At 41.6% G+C, this 21,625-nt stretch overlaps 1 protein-coding gene across 1 annotated transcript; it reads left to right on the top strand.

Moving 5' to 3' along the window:
* The first annotated feature begins 522 nt into the window (after positions 1-522).
* On the top strand, positions 523-13,045 carry LOC142033269 (cytochrome P450 2J6-like). Its single transcript, XM_075033150.1, is given in 9 exon segments — positions 523-693; positions 2,043-2,218; positions 3,377-3,525; positions 4,299-4,459; positions 6,402-6,578; positions 8,411-8,552; positions 10,283-10,470; positions 11,665-11,806; positions 12,867-13,045. Coding segments are annotated over 9 exon segments (1,485 nt in total).
* Positions 13,046-21,625: the final 8,580 nt, after the last annotated feature.

The raw sequence follows: 21,625 nt of genomic DNA on the forward strand, positions 1-21,625 counted from the left end.
CTAAAGCACCTGGAAAATCTAACCTGTTGTAACTGACATGTAAAACTCATAATCTGAATTCAGTGATTCTGAGATAAACAACTATGTATGGTTTTAAAGTTCCCAAGGAGGATGAAACTGAGTTTCACTCATCTCGCATCCAGTGGTCAACACAGGCTCTCATCTGGTGTCATTCCAATCTAGATCTCCCAATGCACACCAGCAGTTCCCTAACACAAGCTTCAGGAAAAATACCTTGAGTACAGGCGATTCCATATGTTCATACTGCGGCTTGCTGTAACCAGCTAGGTATGCTTTTGGTCAGGGATCAGCTTGATGTATCTCAGTACAGGAAATGTATGGGGTGCAGGAGAAAGGCAGGCAGTGATAAAGAAAAGAGGGAAGGACAGAGGGAGGGAAAGGAACCGAGGCTTTACAGAACTCAGTCTGTAGAGAGAACTGGTGGAACAAGGAGGAAGATCACCTTTTCCAATCTCCAGTACCTTCCCTTTGATAGAGACAAGCTGATAAATTAGCTCTGAAATGCTGCCAGTAAGTCAAGCTTTTTTAGTCCTGATCATTTTTTTGTTAATTGTTGAGTTTTTCAAACTGTGAAAGGCATGCAAGCAATTCCCTCCTGGACCAACTCCTCTCCCATTGCTTGGAAACTTGGTGCACCTGAACTTTCAGTTTCATCGGGATCTTCTGATGGAGGTATTTCTTTTAAGATGCTCTTAATTGGTTAATTTTAGTCACAGCTTAAAGAAAACTGATAAGTTAATAGCAAAGTGAAGTCTTTAAGTCTTAGAAAGTTACAGACAAGGTGTGGACATATAAAGAACAACTTGATTCCTACATGCAGGTCACCTTCTGCTGTTGAATATGTCATCTTCATGAGAAACTTAACATCCTTATGAATCAAATAAACCTGGGGACACAGTTTCTGACTTGTTATTAAAGTCGGAGAATTACGATAATTGAAAAGATGCTTCTCCATTGCTGATAAGTCCACATGTGTTACTTTTTAAAATTCTGATGCACTGGCATTATCTAATTTGATCATGAAGTGGGTAATATAGTGCATGAGTATGTATGCTTGTAATATGGAAAGGGCATACACTCCCCATCTTCCAACACCTCCTTAAAACTATTTTTTTGCCACTTGTTTTTAGAGACAGCTGCTCCTCCCCAGGCCACCTCAGTCCTTCCCTCTACCCTGGCAGTAATTCTTCTAATGGCTTGTAGATGACCTCTAATTCAGATCTGTGCATGCTATCTCAAGCATAGATCATTGAGTGCAGTGCAGACTCAGGCAGTGATGCTGTAACAGGGATAGGAAAGCCAGTATCTAAATAATTAAAAGGAAAAGCGAGTGACTAGTGTGATCAGTTGGATGTAATTCAGGTGGCACTCTGGACACTGTCTACCACCTCTTCTGTGTCATCGTGGGTGTGTTGGAGCAAAGGCCCATTCTTGGACAAATCTTTTTGCACAAATGATTGCATTTCTTGCGTCATATACCTGTCCCTGCTTGAATACCTCTGCTGTCTCCAATGGTCAGTGCCCTCAATACTGTGAGGAAACCCTGGGCTCAGTTGCAGCTCACTGGCACTTCATGGCTGTTGCCTAGTTTGTGTTTCCACCTCTGCTCCTGGAGCTCACAGATGGATCAGGTTTAATCAGTTGGTTTCCTTTTGCAAAGGAATGGCTAGCTGGAGGCATAGAGTCCCAGAGAGGTGCAGAGTGTGGCTGTTCAATTAATGAGATACAAATGTTGGTGTTGGATGTGATGCAATGTAAAATACAAAGTTTTCTTGTTGCAGTGTTGTTGCAGCCTGTGCTTTGAAAAGAAAAAAAACTTCCCCCTGGGGAAATAAAACTGGCTGCTGAAAGCCTCGTTCTCAGAAAAACAACAGTCTCTTTCTGCTTCTAGCTATAATATTAATGGGGATCATATTCTCAGCACAAAACTAGCCATTGGGCCAGTGAATAGCAGGTGCAGCGTCTGTTTGAGATGTATGGGGTTTCATCTGTTTTTGTTCTGGTACCTTTTCCACTTACAGCTGGCAAAAACTTATGGTAACATATATACTTTGTGGTTTGGGTGGGCCCCAGTGATCATCCTGAATGGATATCAAGTAGTGAAAGATGGCGTGACTACACACCCTGAAGATGTTTCTGGGCGGATGGTGTCACCTTTCTTTAAAGCAATGGCCAAAGGAAAAGGTGAGATTTTCCTGCCATAAGCAGTGCACAAGGAATGCTGACTTGGCAAACTACTCTGTCTTGTTAGACCCCCTACCCTCCCGTTCAGAATGCTCTTCCATCAAATACTGTCCAAGCCCTCCATTAGATCCTGAGAATAACTTACTATTTACCATGATGCCTTTTGTACTGACCTTTCCCAAGCTTGAGAGACACTCCAAATCAGGTTGTTTCTAGGTGACCTTTTTGCTGTGTTCAGGACATACGTGGTCCCAGCTCAGAACTCAGCAATCTTGCCCTCCTCACAGCATAATCCAATTTGCTGCCCATGATTTTGCTGTACATTACATGAATGCAAAGCTTGTTTATATGTTTGGTAACTGTATATATTATGGTTGCGGAACACCTTCCATCATGAACAAGAGACCTATATCATCCTCCCTCGGAGGTCTCATTGCTGTGTTTGCAGCCACTCTTAAAAGTTTGGTGAATACCCTTTGATTGTGAGAGTGCCTCTGACACATGAAAACCCACTTCTCCTTAGTGTATTTATTTCAGCAGTTTGCAGTCTTTTCTTTTTCCTCCCCAGTATTTGCTATACCAAAGCAAATACAGATTTTTTTTAAAGCTAGGTAAAGCATCCCCATCACAGCAGCAGTTCAGGGCTCTTCATGTAACCACTAGTGCAATTTAACAATCAGTGGAGTTGTCTCCCTTCCAGAGGAGAAACAGGGCCCAAATATCACTTATACTTCACCTTCATCACCTCAACCTACAAGCATCACATTAATCGATCTATATCTCCATAAACATACCCTGGCCCTGTACACCACTCTGTAGAAATTAATCCAGTTATTCCTGTCTTGAGCATGATTACTTGAGTATGGCTAAAGCAGATCTTCTAAAAAGGCATCTTAAAGCTGTTTATTTTTTTTTAAGACATCAAGAAATGGAGCAGTCAGCAAATCCTTAGATCGCTCTTTTCAGAGATTAACTACAATCAATATCAAGAACATGTGGCCTAGTTATAGTTTAGGTATGTTTGGCTATGATTTCTGATACTGATAATTTCACCTAAAGACACTTGCATCACGGTATATTCCCTGATTTACTCCATGCATTTTATAATATATTTTTAAATTAATCGTTCATGTCTATGGCAAATATTAATATGCCAGAGAATACCCTCAAGTATTATATTGGCAAGTGGTTGCTCCTGGAAGCAGCAGAGACGCTTTGGTATAATGACTCTACGCAGTCTGGGAATGGGGAAAAAAGGCCTGGAGTATCGAGTGCAAGAGGAGGCCTCTCACCTGGTTGAGTTCTTTGTGAACCTAAAAGGTATCTATCTGCTAAGAAATCAGACACTTTTCAGTCCTGGATCCATATCCTCAGTATGCAAACTTACCTACCCCTTTCTAGGGTCAGGGTACATCCAGGGTGATATATTCAAACTTACCAAAGCCCAAAGAGCAGATAGAGCATAATATCACAAGTGGTAACTTAAAAAGTTGTTCATAAACCTAATGAAGTTGGGAACTTCTAGAATTCCATCTCCATGGGCTTATCGTTTGTCTATGATATGATTGTACAATGATATGATGTCACTGAACTGCACAGCCAAGCCATTCTCAGTCTGCCTACAATAGGTAACTAAAGAGTATTGCAGAGCTTAGTAATTTCTCTAAATTTCTATGACATTAGGTGACATGAGGTTTTTTACATTTTTTAACATATCTGTCACTGTCTTCTCTTAGCTCATCTCCAGTGACATTTCTCCCTTCTCACATTCTGACTTGTCTTCTTCCACACAACTGAGGACAGCAGATTTGATATGATATCCTCTAATGGATCTTAGTTGTACAACATTATTTCACGGGAAGGGCTATGAGATTGTTTTAGAGCTATTAGGAAACAGCTTAACAGTGTCCTTTGCTCTAAGACTATGTTTCATTTTTATGAATACATATTAATGCCACATCTCTATCCCCATTCATGCCCCAGCTGGATAAAGAGACCATTTTTTATGTAATAGCTAATAACATCTTGTCCTATCTGTATAAGGAACACCTGAAGAAAACATTGAGGGTGAATACCAGTTACTGTGTTTGCAGGAAGACCTGTGAATCCTTCTTTCCCTCTTTTCCATCCTATTTCAAATGTAATTTGTGCTCTGGTTTTTGGATATCACTTCTCTGATGAGGACAAAACCTTCCATGAACTGATCAGTGCCATGGAGAATTTATTCAGATTTGCAGGAAGCTTTGTTCATCAGGTGAGTAAATAATATGCTATTTTTTTTCTGAAATAGGTAGAAAATGAAAGTGCAGATACAAAAATGGGTCTTCACTAAGTACAGAGCAACTGACAAATGCAAACTGGGAGCAAAGAGGTGTCCTTGGGGACCTTATTACTGCCTCCTTGGTTTTGAGGCCATTTTTAAGAACACTTGTTTCTTTGCAAGTTTAGGGGACATCTCTATGTTAACTCCTGGCTTTAAGTCTTTCAGCATTTCTGAGACTGTTAACAGAAACCTTTAAACTTAGTTTGAGACTGGAGTTTCTAATAAATTTGAACTCTGCTGTGCTGCTCCTCCCACCTCTATTTACTTCTCTCCTCCAAAAATGGGTGTCTTTGAATTCACTGTTCTGCTTTTTACTACTCTGCAAATTGTATGCTGACAATTTCTTTTCCTCCCTCACAAATAATAAAATATTCATTATGAATCTTTCCATTACTTCATTATAGCTTGCAATTCACACATTACAAAAATAATACATACATTCTCTGACAGTCTCACAATTAAAGTTCTGTCAGAGATTTTTTGGTAGGTACCTCCCACAACATACCATGAAGGCCAACTTTGCACTTGAATGTCTTGAAGTGCACTTGAAGTTTTCCCCATGAATTAGACTTTGTGGTTTAGAACTTAAAGAAGGACAAGCTGGGTGTAGTGGAGACTGTGGGTGGCATAGCAAATTCCATTGACATTTAAATTTTATAGAAAAAGGCAAACTAAAATGCTGATGTGGTAGTAAACCTTTTGAACAAATCTATCATATGAGGGTAGCACTGTACACCTTCCCATAGTAAAAAATAGAAAAATAGATTAAATCTGTAGATGATCAAAGCCAAGAGACTTAACAATACAGAGGAGGTTCAGGATATCCTACCGCAAGAGCTCATAAGCACTGTGGATTGGAGGTATAAAAATGGAACAAATTGTAATAGTACAAAATTAAATTATAAGACATATTAGGAATTAATGAGATTAATATCTGCTATGAGCTTAGAACATTTCAGTGCAAAAGCTAAGAGGAAAGGGACTGGTGTAAACTAGCAGATAACAGGATGAAAAAAGGCAAACAGAATCTTAGAGTGTTTCCAGCACTATTTTCCCTTTAGATCCAGAGAAGTACGTTCTGGTGTGTAATAATCTGTGGGACCTATTCTTGGGTCTTGGACACCTTATGTTGTGAGTCTGGTGTGAAACAAATGTAGAGAAGTGTTAATGGGATGACCTACAAACTATCACTTAAAATTAGAGAGACTTTGCTTGTTAGGTCTGAAAGAACAAAGAGAGGAGATACAGATAGAAATGCTGTTTGCTTGGCAGGGTGGAATGGCAGATGCTGTGAAGAGAGAACTATCCAAGCTAGAGGACAATACTTTGTGCTGACAAATGTGTGTATAAATACACTCAGCAGACTGAAGATGTAATATTTCTAGCCATCCGAACAATTATTGGTCATGTAGGAGTCACAAGGACTCTAACAGAGAATTAAATTAGCACTTAGAGTGATACCCAGTCTACACTTTCCTTCTGTGAACTCCACAAATTCCACCAGTTTCTTGAGGCTGCAGACTTGTTAATCTTAGTAGCCACACACTATGCAGAAAAGATGTCCTTATGTTTTGAGTTGTGGGAGCTAGGGTCTCCAACTGTGCAGGAGTAAGGTCTTCTAGTGATCTGCATTAGTCAAGTAAACTTACTGGCATGAGCAGAGTGTTGTCAGTATTGCCTTGACCCCCAGAACTGTGTAAAAATTACTAGTAAAGTTTTCCCACATGGCAAAAATCTGTTCAAAGAAATGCTAATTTGTTTATTCCAGTATCAACATTTCCAGACAGGACAATTCAGCCTTTTGGTGTTTCTAAAAAAGCAGATTTGTTACTGACAGATAATTCACCTTACCTCTTGTATGTCACTCCCGCAGCTGTACAAAATCTTCCCCTGGCTGATGTGCCGTCTTCCTGGTCCTCATAAGAAAGTGTTATCTTGCTATGATGTCCTGAGTTCTTTTGCAAGGAAGAAGATCAGAAGACATGTGGAGAGAGGGATACCAGATGAACCACAGGATTTCATTGACTTTTACCTGGCTGAGATGGAGAAAGTAAGTGTTAGTTCTGCCTGATCACACATTTATGGAGTATAAGGCCAAGTAGACCATTAAATCATCCAGCTTGACCCCTTCTATCACAGTTTCTTATGTTTCACAGACTTCTTAATGTGAATACAGTAGCTTGGGGCTTACTAACTCATGCCTCCCAGAAAGGCATCCAGTTTTATGTTTTGGTTACGTGAAAGAATTACTGCAAAGTATGTTAGGGTGAGAACTCATGAGCTATCATCTGTTTTCCATAAATACCCATGTGTATACTTCAATCCTGTTGTAAATGTAAGACAGTTTATGCCTGTACGTTACATAACTTTGGTAGACCACCTCATCATCTACATCAGGGTACCTCATGTTTACAAGGGGATTAAATACACGTGCATAGATAATTACCCTGAAGTAGCTGACATGCTTCTTTGGGTTTCAGCATGTGTCCTAACACTGGCTGTCCTTGTGTCACACAGCTGTGTAGTTCCTCTCTTAGGAAGGAACCATTCGTGGAGGACCTTTCCTTTACTGAAAACTCTTTGTAGGTCCTGGTCTGAGGAGATTCTCTACTCTTTAAAGGATTCCCGGCTATCCTGAAATCCCTTGGTATCATTCCTGCAGCATCAAAAAGAGAATAGTCCTTCCACCTCCAGCCCAGGCCCTTTCAGCAGTTAAACCTCAGCAATCCCAGCCTACTTGATCATTTGATCAACCTTGGAATAGGCATTTTATGCATCACACCAGTCCGCTCTCTTGGCAGATGGATGCTGTCATCAGTAGGTCCTAAATGGGATGTGTTTGGAGGTCCCAAGCCTATTCTCCCTGTGTTACCTCTAATTTCCCCAAAGTTTGAGGCATGGTTGGCTTGGAGAGCCTAGGAAACAATTTCACAAACAATGCCATAATAAGCTGTTAAACTTCTTTGCTGCCCAGGCTATTATTTTCCATAGCATGAAACGAGTCATGAGCCAGAGAGGATCTGCTAAGTGCACCAGAGTTTCTGCTTTGAACTTAGTCATTTTTGGATATTTTTGGAAAGTAAAAGAGGCATCTTTTTCCTAGGGTAGATGAAATTTATGTAGCTTCTACCTCTGGCCATAAGCTTTCAGCTAGTCAGGCTGCCATGTTCTCACAGTGTTGGTTCATGAGTTCTGGAAGGAGCTGATACATCTGCTTGTACACTATATCTGAATGACTATGACAAGATTTACTAAAATAAGCATTTTAAAGGCAAAGATGCAGCTTTCTCTGGTGTCGGGGTGCAAGTTATTGCAATCTGTTTATTTTAAAATGTTTTTGTCAAATGCATTGTCTCTAACTTTTTATATTTTGCTCCCTCCTTATAAGAAGAAAAGAGTTGGGTACCTCTTTCCCACCAGTTCACATCTATCCTGAACTGAGAGAAGAAATTAGTCTCAAGGTGTTCTGTTGAGACTCTTTTATTCAGATAGGTTTTCCTTTGGTATTTGCTAGCACCATTTGATAGAATATTGGAGAGACCAAGGCCTGTTGAGTGACACATTGTGGGGTACTTGTTTAGAAGTACACTTCAGGCTAACTGCAAAACTCGTGTTATGTTTTGAAATTTTCGCGAGTAAGCCAGCAGGCATAAAATTACCTGGTTTTTTTAATGAAAGAATATTCCACCTCATGAAAAAGAGCAATGCAGACTTACCAAGTCTATTTGGGAAACTATTAATCTCTTAATACTCATCAAAAACTGTAATTTTGAATATTCTTTGTGCACATGCCAGCTGTGGAAATAAGGACTCTCACACAGGAGGTGTACAGGATGATCTAACTTATATGCTTTAACTTCAACATTTTATCATCATCTACAGTCTAAAGATGGGGTCAAGCCCAAGTATGATGAAGACAATTTGGTATATGTTATAAATGATCTTTTCCTCGGTGGATCAGAGACCTCAAGCACAACATTGAACTGGGTACTGCTCTGTATGGTAGTGAACCCAGACATCCAAGGTGAGAGGGATTCTTGCTGTGAAATGCTGTGGGTATTACAAATGCTAATGATGGCTGAATATAATGAGTTGCAGACAAAAAAGCCACTAGTTGAGCCTGGCTCTCACTCTCTGAAAACACAAAGAGTGGCAGCAAAGGAAAAAAATCAGAGGCCCATCCTATGACCTGACCAAACCAGGTGGCTGAAGGCACTTGCGGTGAGACAAAAGTTAGCTCTTTGCAGTGACAAGTCAGTGAGGTGCTCTGTGTGGAGAGTTTGCAGGCTGACTGATGGCAGCAGGAACAGAGATCAGAGCTCTAATATGAGTCCTGTCTGCACCAGACATTGTTCAGGTATGAGGAGTGCTAACACAACTTTGCTGTGTTTGCCACACAGTCAGCCTACGGTCTCTTCCCCTCCTGACATAGCACTCCTTGCTGAGCACACCAATACTCCTAACAACCCACTGGAGCCCTTACTGGATGAACCAGCTGGACAGATCTTGGCAGGTTATGAAGGGCTGCAGGTTGCCCTGAGGAAGGCCCATGGTACTGGTAGAGATGGCTGTCTTTTCCTGTATCTTTCTTGTCAAGAAACAGGTAGAGAGATGCAAGATAATTTGCACAGTGCAAATCCATGTACTTCCTTGAAGAATGCAGTGACTCCTTTCTGTCTTTGCTGAGTGTTTGATGGACAAGGCTAGGCAGTGGGCATCTGTGGAATATGGGTTGCTCAGGGGTGGCCTCAAAGTTTCAGTAGAACATATTCTATTTGTAACCAGCCAATAGTGTTAGCAACTAGTCTTTAAATAACTGGAAATGTTTGCTGCAGTTTGTTCACAAAGCAGCACACAAACCTTAGGAGAAAACAAAATATGAATGTGGAACATCTACAAGGGATGGAAAGACTATAGTAGCAGAAAAAGAAGTTTAAGGGAGGATTCTGGCTGCCTGATATGTAGAAGTGGTGTTTTCAGTCAAGAGCTGCTGGCAGTACACACAAACTGTCCCTGTCTGAGATAATATCGCAAAAGAGATTTCTTATCTAATTAACACTAATTATGTGAATACCTCGTAGATCCCAGCTGAGTTTCCTCATCCACCTCTATGTCAGGAAGAGAAAGGATATGGCCAGGGTTTAAGGAAGACTCTGGTACTCCTGGGGCTGGGGGCTCTTCCATCTGCTGTGCTCAAGCACTGAAAGCTAGGGAGATACTTGTATTCCCACAGCCTCAGTACAAGGCCGAAAAGGCTGTGTCATTGAGTGCATATTTGCATCCTAAGTTTTAGGCTGATTCAGGTGTTGTTTGTTCATACAGTATGTTGCCATACTCAGACCAACTCTGCTCAAGTCACCCCTTGCACTGGGAGTTAATATCTGAGGAATTTATGTCAATTTTGCAAATGAGATTTAAATTTTGAGGTAAACTAAGCAATCCCTAAATACCTTCAAAACCTGGAGCTGAGTGACCTGCCCTACACCCAGCAAGCATTCTGTAAGATAAAGGTCAGAGATGGAATAAGTATAGTATAGCCCTTGCTTATGATTCTGGACCACACCGTTGGGGTTTTTTTCCTGGTTATTTTAATTTTCACATATATAAACCTCAGGCATTAAATCATATTAAATCACAGGTTATAGACTTAATGTACTATGTTGAAATAATACATTTTCCTGTTGCTCTAAGAAAAGAGACCAGTTAAGTATTTTATGCATTTTCCCATCTGAAATGGTGAGTATTTCTCCACAGAGAAAGTGCAGAAGGAGCTGGATGCTGTTTTGGGTCCTTCCCAGGTAATTTGCTATGAGGATTGGAAAAAACTGCCCTATACAAATGCTATGGTTCATGAGATCCAACGCTTCAGCAACTTTGTCTTTGTTGGCATGCCCAGAGTGTGTGTGAGGGACACAATATTGCTAGGATTCCCCATCAAAAAGGTACAGACATATTTCCAACCTCTGTTCTTTCTTCAGCAGAGAGATATTTGGCTTTTATTCCAGCTTTGTAACCCATTTTCCATCTATAAACTATTCTCCATATAACTGAGGAACACAGTGCCTGGGGAAGGGTTACCATTTGTGGCTCCAGGAATGAAATAAGTCTCTTACGCAGCGTGTTGATGCTCAGACAGCTGATAAGACCCCTGCCCCTGCCACAGAAGCCTGGAGCTCCTGCCTTGCTGATCAACACAGCACAACTGCAGAGACCAGCTCTGCTTGGCTGGGGATGGACTGAGAGGAGAAACTGTTTTGCGAAAACACTGGTTAAGACATCCATGCCCCACTTGGCACCGCCAGCACTCCTGGGATGAGGAAGACTTGTGAGAGGATGGCTCATAGTTCCACTGACTCCATGAGCTAAGGGACCTGCCTGAATCTGTAACAACTGAGAGACTGTCAGCTACAGCTGACAGTGAGGGAGTTGCTCCCAAATGCTGCTTAAGACACTTGTTCACAGCCAGTAAGGCATTTTTTAGAGTGACATAAGCTGTGCTGGGTGCCAGTTCTCACTGTAAAACAGTAGCAAGAAACAGGAATTGGTTGCTTCTATTGCAAGAGAGATGGGCGAGGCCAGCACCATTACTGGCATCTGGGACTGGCCCCACCTAACTCATTTTGTGGTGAAGGTTTCACTCCGTTCTGTCTGCTTCTGACAGGCAAGTAGCTAAGGCACAGGAACTGGTCTGCTGGGAACAACCAGTAAAGAAAAAGCCTGAAGTACTACTGCTAACAGGGCTCAGAGGTTGTTGTCAATGAAGTATTGCAGTTATTTCTGAATGCATTTCTCTCTCTTAAGCCTGAAAGGAAGTTTCCAACACTGGGACCTGCATATCAACAAAAGAGTCCTACTAGAAGTGTTATTAAGATTAGTAGTAAAAGTGGTCACAATGCAGTTGTACCAATATCACTAATGCTGTTAAGACCCACTGACATAGCTGAAGGGCTGAGAACCGATAATTTCCAACTCAGAACATGATCACAAATCAAATTTTCTAGGAAAATGGCCTTCTAACCACATCATATCTGTTCATTACAAAGAAATGGCAACAAGCAGTAGTTTTATCCAGCAGGCGGAAACTGATGGGTAAGAGGCTAGTAGTTGGAACTGAATCAACATTTTTTTCCTTGCAGGGCACCATCATTATGCCAAATATAACATCTGTTCTGTATGACCCTGAGCAATTGGAAACACCTCAACGGTTCAACCCTGGCCATTTTCTGGATAAAGAAGGAAACTTTGTCCCTCGAGAAGCCTTCTTACCATTCTCAGCAGGTAAATGCACTGGCAGTTTGAACCGACCCAGCAGATTAGATGAAGAATACAGAAGTGTGAGACTAAGGTATTTCTTCAGATAACATCATCTATCTCTGCTGTTTGCTGCTTTTAAAGAACAGTACTGGCTTGTTTCTGCCAAGGGAGATGCTTCTGTGCTGTCTGACCTCAAACTGTTCTTAGGACACAGTAGTGGGAATCCCCCTCAAACTCCTGAACCTCCTAGGCTTGTTGCATGCTGCAGTCATCCACGGGTTTTGTCTGTAGTATTCTTTATATGTACTTTTTTTCCCTGACAAGCAATGTGTCTTGTGTACACTGGAGTTACTTGCAATCCTTTTAAAGGAACAAGCCGAAAGAAAAGCAGAATGAATCCTGGCAAACAAAGGATTAAGTTCTTGCTTACAGAACTGAAAATCCAGTTGAAAAAGAAGGAAATAAGATAACATTTAGAGATCACACTTAGCAGTAAAGTTCCTACTCTGTTGTTTTTGTTTTAGTTTCTCTGTTGATATAGCAGACTAGTCACTTAGATGTCCATCCAGAAGTGGTTTCTTAATGCAAATGGCTTTTTCCTGTTCTGCTCATGCCATTGGTTCCAATGAGGAACCCTTGGAAATTAACAGTAGGCCTCTTGCTTTGCCTGTAAAGTCACTAAGCCTTTGTTCAATGGCAAATGCTATTGCTAAGTAATTTTGATCCACTGACTCAAACTCACTAAGAAAGTATGTGCAAACAGCTGGCAGATTTTTGTGTATGACCCTGAAGCTCAACATCTCCCATAAAAGGAAAATAATTTTCTGCCAGGTCAAGCAAGGTCAAGAAAGAAATGATGGTGGTACCTGAGGGATTTTCATTGAGATTTTCATTTAGTGTCTCCTAACCTATGACATTGGATGGGATCTTTCTGAGAAAGAATTCACAAAGTTTTAGTTCTGTGGCTTTCATGATCCTGGCCTTGAACAGAAAAAACCCTCACCTTATAACAAGAATGAACAAAGTGATTATGAAACTGAAAAATTCCTAGATATTTACTGTCCTTCCCCTCTTCCTTCTGCAGGGCACCGTGTGTGTTTGGGGGAGCATCTAGCAAGGACCGAGCTCTTTATTTTCTTTGCCAGCCTGCTGTGGGCATTAACCTTCCGGCTCCCTGAGGGGGTGGCAAAGATCAACACAGGGCCCATTTTTGGGGGTACGCTGCAGCCCCACCCATACAGGGTTTGTGCCATTCCATGCTAGGCTGCAGTACATCACAGACCAGCATGAGACAGCTACCTTTACCTCAGTGAATTTCCTCTCAAACGTATAAACCTTCTTTTACTAGCCAGGATATTGATATTAGTCTATCCTAAGGCTATTCAGAAAGCGGATGCAAGCCAAGATCCAGACTACCAGTACTTTTGGTCTGGTCCTTGTGAAATTCCCATATATTCTTGCAAGGATCTTAATTACTTTCTCCTCTTGCAAAGCACTTGAAGCAAGATGCTATGGTTCACAGCTGAAGCCAACATGCTGTCTCCTTGTTCTAGCCAAGCAGAGTCGTCGTGATGCTCACTCCTGAGCAAACCTCAGTAAAATTCAACAGAGGACCTCAGCAAGATCCGAGTAGGCATCATTTCTGTGAGTGGTTTGATGACCTCAAGTAATTTGACTCTGGAAAATGCACTTTTAAAGCCCTATTTTGGTTTTACTGTCCTGAACTTAGACAATTTAATTTGTTGACAGGTTGCAAATAAAACAAACAAACAAACAAAACCCAAGAAACACATTAGAATGTGAGTGCATTAACACCTGAATTTGATGTAAGTATCTCCCACACAGAAGATAAAGAGAGTCAATCTAAAGCTGAAGAGAGAAACTTAAATTTGGTGTTTACTAGCAATGTGAATGCGTGACTTGGGACCATTGTTACAATGTATTGCCAAGTGGTTTGTTTGTTAGTTGTTTTTTGTGGTTTGTTTTTTGTTTTTTTTTTTTTTAAATGAGGTTTCTATCGGGCAGAATCACGCCAATTATCAATCCTGCTTGGATGAGGCATAAATGTAGGATGAGATATTCACTTTGCCAGTGGGTTTCACTGCTAACTTCACAGCATAGGAATGTAGAGAGTTTGGAAGGCAGTGTTGAGGGGCTATCTGAACACTCAGATGTTCCCCTTTTTCTCTGGGCCCTTTTCTTCTTTCATTACAACCCATACCATACTTCCTGCTCTCCATTCAATCTCTTTTCAAACCTCCTTCCCTGGTTTCAGTTCCTACTCCCACCTAGCCTTTATCCATATAAACTCTATTTCAGGATTCACCTTCCCTTTTGGGAAAGTGCTTACATCCTGAAATCCCACTGCTTACATCCTTTCATCATATCAAGCTTCTGTCTCCTTTTACTCTTTTCTGCACAAGTATTAGTAGAGGAATCAGTGCTGAGCTGAAAACAATGACCGGTGAGTTTTCGGGAGGGAGCTTGGAAGACCTGATTTATTTGTTCTTTGAGGCTCCAGACCATGAAAAGAAGAACACAGTAACTATGGAGGGTGCACTGGAGGCAACTTAGTGTAAGAAAAGACATAAATGATGACACGATGCAGGAATTCTAAAATATCTATTACTTAATGTAGCTGCTCACTGGCACTGATTCAACGCAAGACTGAGAGAGCTTAAGCATACAGCTGGAGGTGTCAGCCAAGTTCAGCTATAGCTTTGTTAAAGCAAAGTGCTGTAGTATTCTTGAATGTAAATCACTTTTGGAAAGGATTCAAATGTTGGAGTTGAGTAGAGCTGCCTGTAAACACTGCTGTAAACTTAGGGTTGAATTTGTGTGAGGACAAAAAAGTGCTTTTACATTGCAATGTAAACTATTTGTAATTAAATCGTTGTAGTACATCTGAACTTCCTGAATTTAAAATGGAGGAGAATGTTACTAAAAAGAAGTGAGAACTACTGAAAATCAGGCTGAGCTGGACCAGATCCTGGCATGCCTTGTAGCTCTGGCAGTGGTCTACTCCAGCACAACCCAGTATCTGCAGGCTTGCTGGGCTGGAAAGGAAATGAGAACAGTAAAGTGTTTCACAAAAACAGTATCTGGCATAAATAATCCAGCCTGTTACTCTGCACAGCACATCAAATACTATTCCAGGGCCTATACACTTCTGCTCAGTGTCCTTTCCAGCTTTATCTGCGCTTGTCCTCCACCCTACCCTCCCACACCTGCTCCTCTCCACTAACCCTGCTAGAGATGGTGCCTCTCACTGCCTTTACCTGCTCCTGCTGTCATCTTGCCACGCACTGAAGAAGTTTAATGATAAGATGTGTGTAAAGGGGGTTGTGCTTAAGGGCTGGAACATTATGTCCATTGAGACTGCAGCTGTACTCAGTACCATTGATAGATAGCTTCCCTGTGACTAGGCAGGACTCAGGAGTGGCACAAGGTGGAAAAATCTCATAATTTACTGCCCATTTCAGCCACTCAGGGACCCTGTCCACCTACCAGGCAGTACAAAGAAGCACATTTGATTTTGAAGAATCTAATAAAAACTTGGCTGAAGGGCAGGAGTCCCCCAGCTCTCTCTTTGGGAGACTGAGTTTCCAGACAGTCTTGCACAACACTTTGGCTAATCCTGAGCAGTGGAGCCAATGTGGTGTGTGGAGCCTCCTGTATGGATTAGTCCAACATGGGTCAAGCAGCCAGACCCTGTTTTCTGGGCTAGTGCCATAGATCTGGAAACCTACAACACCAGCTTACACCCATGTATTCCCATAAGGACTTGAAGAGAGCTGATGGTGGAAGGTAAACAGAAACTCAGAAAATCTGATAAAATTAACTTTGCTCTTCCTCCACTCCCTTGGGAAGCATGGGAGTGCTTCTGGGATGGAGAACAACTCTGTTTCCCCTCCCAGAGATCATTCTTGCAGTATTTGTCCAGGGTTACAGACCTCCAGCTCCTGGACTGGCTGACATCTGGCAGTGGAGAAATTTGCAGGTTATGGGGAAAGAGCTGAAGTGATCCCAGGCCAGGTGCTGGTGGGGGATGACAGCAGAGTCATCTCTGGTTGGCTCAACTGACTTCCCTCGTTCCCCGCCCACAGCCCTTCCTGTTCCCCTCCTGCCCCTCCAAGTGCTGCTTTCTTTCTTGACCATCATCTTGTCATGATTTAGCTGCCCACTGGTTACAGCTCCTAGGCACATGTCTGCATTATGCCATCAAAGAGCTGCCAGATTAAAAGGTGTATGCCCTGATGCTGATGACTGGAGTGATGTAACATTTCTTTTAAGTGGGGTGACTAACCCCCCACCCCCATCTTTTTTTTTCCTTCAGGGAAAAGTGAGTTCACATCACAGAACTGGAGAGGTGGTTGCTTTGTTTCATGTTTGCAGGATAGCGAGAGTGTGTGAATCCAGAAAGCCTAAAATATTTAATGTTGATGGATATGACAGGAGAGAGCTGCCAAACATTATATAGTGCTCAGCTCTGTTAAGGTTACAGTTAAGGAAAATATTGCCAAGTTGCCTGATAACAGGATCCTCTGCTAATTTTTTTCTTGTGGTTTTCTTTCTGTTTCATGATAGGGGTCTCCTGGGTAGCAATATTAGTGCCACAACCAAATGGCAGGCTATGTGCCAAACTCCAGGGAAACTATTTATCCTGGCAAAAGGAAAAAGCAGAAACTAGAGACAAAGAGAGCCTCGTGCAAAAGTTTGGTAGATTTTGCATGCATCCAAAGATTAAAAGCAAGAGCTGATATTTTTTCCCTTCTGTTCAAACAAGTTGCTTGGGAAACTGGTTTGTGTCAAAGGCTCGGGCTAAATTGTCCCTGTTGATGCTCTAGTGTATGAAACAGTGAATCAATGGTGTGTAGTGGGGGAACCTGACAGGTATGGGATTAAATTTTGAAAAAATATTGTCCATTGCACCAGCATAGCACGTTTGGGGAAATTATTTCTGTACTTTTGAGCTGGTCTAGAAAACCCTGAACAGGCAGGAGGCAACAGAAAAGGAAATGTTCACTGTGTTTCCAATGGAAGGGCTGGCAGGTGTTAAATGCAACAAAAAGGGAGATTGCTCAAAAGAACCAGAAGGGATTGCACTGCACGTGCCTCGTTGGTAAGCTATGCCTCATCACAGGACTTGTACTAAACAATTATTTCTGTTCAAAAAGCAATTGGATAAATTTTCAGCAGGAAAATTAATTTTGGATTGTTTAATACCAATACAGTGTTTCTGGTTTGTCCTGTTCTTACAAACTTTCCTAAGGCATCTGCTATCATGTGCTGTCAGAAATAGAACAAGATACTAGCTGAACTTTTATCTGACACGCTATGGCTGTGCTTGAGTTTTATGCCATTTACTCAGAATTAAAATAGTTCAATATTTATCTTCAGTTTGAACATTTATTGTCACAATCTTATATTTTCCATTTGAACAATTTGCTCTTACTTTCAGATAGTGCTCGCTGAGACATAACTTGGGAAACTAGAAAAAGATGCTTATCCAAGCAACTTTTAATCCTGGAGTATGAGCCAAAATGCACTTAATGTTACTCATTTGCCTTTGATTAAAAGTCTTGCTGCTGGCTCTTTTCAAAGCTTAATTTATTCATTTGCCAGATGTCTTCAGGTGAGAAAAATGCATTGTGAACAGTAAATTAGATTTCTTCAGTACTAGAATGAAATTTCTGGTTAAAAAAAAAAAGAGATAATATGCTAATTGAATTGGGGTTACACACACTTCCTTTAATGCATTGTTAAGGAGCCATGTATCATCAGATGTGAGATCTGCATTCAAGTCCATGCTGTCAGGGCAGCCTTGAACTTGGAATTGTGGGTAACCCAAGATGAGGAAATCCCTCCTCATAAAATCCTTATGCTGTAAATGTCATTATCTCCCCACTTCTTTTTTATCTTCAGTATCTCCATTATATTTACCATTGTGAAATACTACATTAATAATGTTTGCAGCTGAATTAAATTGAAAGGAACAACAAACCTCAGTGTCATGAAAAAACAGATTTATGGAGATTTGGAGATAGTTGAGTTTCAACTGGTGAAAAATACAGTTAACGTACCTGCAAAAATCACCGTGAACTCAAATATTCAGTGGAAGAGAGAGAGAGAGGTCTATGGCTGCATATGCAGAAACACACTGCAGACAGAATAAAGCAAGGGCATCCTTCTGAGAGTAGGACTCTACAAGGAATATTGGGTTTGCTTCTGGGTGTTTGTTACAGCTAATGATATAGGCCAGGCAGATCAGATAAGCCACACCATATAGTGATTGGAGGACAAGAGATGGCAAGTGTGGGGTCTGAAAAACGGCTTTGCCATTTCACTGAAAACATTACGGCTAAGGCAGCTTTGTGTGTAAATCTAATGGTGGGAGATATGGGTACTATGGTTTGAATCAGCAAGTCATTTTCTTAGGTTAGATTTGTAGATAAAAATTGTACCTAAGAAAAGAAATGTCAGCTCTTTAACCTTCTTCCAACATGCATAGCTAAGTTTCATTTCATCCTTGACCCCTAGCCCTTTGAGATGTCTTACTAGGTTGAAATCATGCTGTTAAAAATTTTTCTTATTTGTTGAGGTGAGTTACACTACGGTGCCTTTTTGCCTTTTAACAGTAATTCAGATCAGGAGGTCTGGTCTAATCAGCTCTACCAAGAAGGTACCTTCTCTGAGACCAAATCTTACAAAGCCAACAGTTTTTGCTTGCTTTTTTTTTTTTTTTTTTAGCTCAATTGAGTTCAAACCAGTTCACAGTCATTATTTATAAAGGAACAGTAAGGGATGAGTTTATGATTCTGTAGAAGTTCAAAGGGTATAGCACAGAGCCAATGTGCAGGCAACTAGCCAGCTGCAAAAAGCTTGTTCAGGGCAACAAACATCAGTCAGGATCTGGAGTACAGCTTTATTTAGGAGTGCCACTACCTAAAAGCATCACTCACGTTCTTGACTGCATGGTATACAAAGTTCCTGAGCGATCGTAGACTAATGACAAGACAGCATGCAGGACTTGGTTGCCCCACCAGTGGAGGGAGACGAGTTAACTTTCTAAGAGGTAAGGTTCGTGTAACTCAGTTATCAGCGTAATTATTAACAAACTGCCATTTTTTTAATCTTAATTTATCCTTCCAATAGTGGAGCCTTAACTTTCTGATCCCACCTATTAACCCAATTCCATTGCCTAGCAAGGATATAACAGAGCTCAAGTTTAAGTGGCCACTATTAATGTCGCCTAATTGTTAGTGCTGCTATGCTTGGCCAGAGAAGGGAGAGGTGGGTAGCTGGTTCTCAAAGAGGTGTTTTACCACAACCTGAGCAGGAGTTTGTGTTACATAGCACTGATCAGTTTGAATGTGAGCAGCAGATGAAAGAGACAGTTGCCTGGCTCCACAGCTTTGAGTGGTCCTTGCAATGCATTCATTTCTTACAGCGTGCAGGAGAGCAGTGCCTAAGCAGAATCTGAACGGTGCTGAGACAAGGGCTGTGGCTTCACTGCCAAGCTAGAAACAGCTGAAGAGCAAAACACTCTTGCTGCTAGTGAAACCTGATGGTGAGCTTGGGCTAGACTGGCAGTAGCTGAACTTTATAAAAGGCTGTGAGTGGAGGATGGGGGAAAAGGTATCTGACCTGGGACTGAAAGTATTAGGAAAAAAAATGGATTCCTGAACCTGGGGACAGATGTCGGGGTTCAGGGGCTAAGCCTGAGAGCCCTTACCAGAGAAAGATGTTTTTGAGGGAGAGAGCAGTATGTCTTGTAAAGAAGGTGGATCAGAGTTTGGGGGAGATGGCAGGTGAGCAAAAAACAGTGCTTGGAGTAAGGGGGAAAGGAAGAAAACAAGGATACACCAGGGGAAAAGCGAAAGAAGTGGCCATGACTGGTAGAAAGCCAGTACCTCGTCGCTGAGGTTTGCTACCTTTTAGAAGAGCCTGTAAGAAGCCTAATTTGGGCTGGCTCACTGTGGTGATATGAGATGTGAACTGCTTCTAATCATACATCCTACTTTGGCTAAACACCAAAGCTGACAGACCTCTTTTTATAGTCCTGAGACATTCCTGGGGAAGGACAGAGTTACAAGTGCTTGTCTAGAAGGGTGTTATATTAATGGGAACGGGGTTGTATCCTTATATTGCATGCTGGTGAAAACTCCCTTTGCTTTCTGTTTGGCCACCTGACGCAATGGCAATTCCTAGCCTCCACTGCCACAGCTGCTACCTCAGCTCCTCCCCTCCCCAGAGTCAGGCCTGTGTCCAGTGCCCTGTCCCACTGTCGCTGGCTGCAGTGGTGTTATCTTTTCAGGCACAAGAAGCAGCCTTGGCAGATCTGCTGTCCAACTTCTCTCCAGTCTGCCAATCCACTGCTCTTAGAAGGCCAATTTCTGGCCTTCCATAAGGTCTGAGGGTGCTTTAGGCTTGAGGCAGCTTGAGGTGGTGACTGCAAGTCTCAGGATGATTTTAAGTTTGATTTATATTTTTCATAAGTCTTACTTCTTCTAGACTCTGTCAAACTGAGTTTGAACCTGCACTCCTGAGCGCTGGTAATCTTGTTAACCTTTGAGATTCCCCTAAGGTATGGTCCACAGAGCAGCCTCTATCCTGGGATTCCTTTGGAGTATACAATGCCAGGGCTTCAAAGACATAATGTATGTGCTGGAAACCTGTGTTGGTGCTGGTACTCTTGGCAGCAGGTGCTTTCAGAGCACTGTCTGCTACAAATATCCTTCTGGCATCTAGATATGCCCACTTTACTGTGTTCAATGCTATTGCTGACTTTGGCTATTTTGTAATGTTCTGTACATGTATGAAAAGATTTATTTCAATTAGTCTCAGTAAAAACTCACAGGCATGGCTGGATACTCACTGAACGAGGTAAGGTATATTTGCAGGGATGGTACAAAGTGATCTAGCGTTAGGTTTGACTTGATGTCCTCACTGATGATTTAGAATAGTTGATGAGTAGAACAAGCTTTGCAATGTGACATTTTTAAATTATTCTAAACTCCTTGTGGAACTCAGAGGAAAAAGGGTTTTATGGGTCTGGCTGAACATAAAAGTGAAGAGACAAGGTAGAAAATAATACATAGAATAAACCGTACAATAAAACACAGGAAAAATAGTCCTAAATTATCTGGGTCATTCTCCAGCATGCTCTGAGGAGCCACTATAAATCTGTAGGAATTATCTGTTAAGGTGGTTCCACAGTGCTCTGCTGCTCAGAAGCAGCTCATAATAGCTGAAGCAAATCAATGGCTTTATATGCACAAATTCCTGGAAACATATCTTATAAAAAATGAATAAAAATTTGTGGTTTTAACTATAGATTTCTCCTTGCTCCAGAAACATCCACAGGAAATAAAGCAATCGAATTCAAAACACATAGCTGCTGTCAACCCTACTTTTTAGCCCAAATCAAAAGGATTTCAAATTTTTTCCTCCCTAGCTTTTACAATTCCCCCCTCTGGGGGAGAGGCAAGTCTCAGTAGGAGCTGAGAGACTACAGTGCACTAGGTGAGAAATAGCTGGTGGAAAAGTATCATATACTAAACAAATTTAAGATCAGCAGCCCCTGCCCTGCTGGAGGTTCCAGAAAAGAAAAATTACAAGGAGTGTAGAGAAGTGGTGGGAAGAAGAAAAGCCTCTCTCCTACTGTTGGAGTAAAAGAAGTTCAGCTCTTGTCCTGGTCAGCATTGAGGACAAACAGGGAGCAGCAAGGAGATAAGGGAGTGTTTAGCAGCTCCCGTTTTAATTTCCTAGTCTACCAGTGTCTGAGCTGTGATGAGCAAAGGACACCAGCCCTCCCGACCCAGCTCTTCTCCCCACCACTGC

The sequence above is a fragment of the Buteo buteo genome, chromosome 7 (genome assembly GCF_964188355.1).
Source record: "Buteo buteo chromosome 7, bButBut1.hap1.1, whole genome shotgun sequence".
In the NCBI taxonomy this organism is placed as follows: domain Eukaryota; kingdom Metazoa; phylum Chordata; class Aves; order Accipitriformes; family Accipitridae; genus Buteo; species Buteo buteo.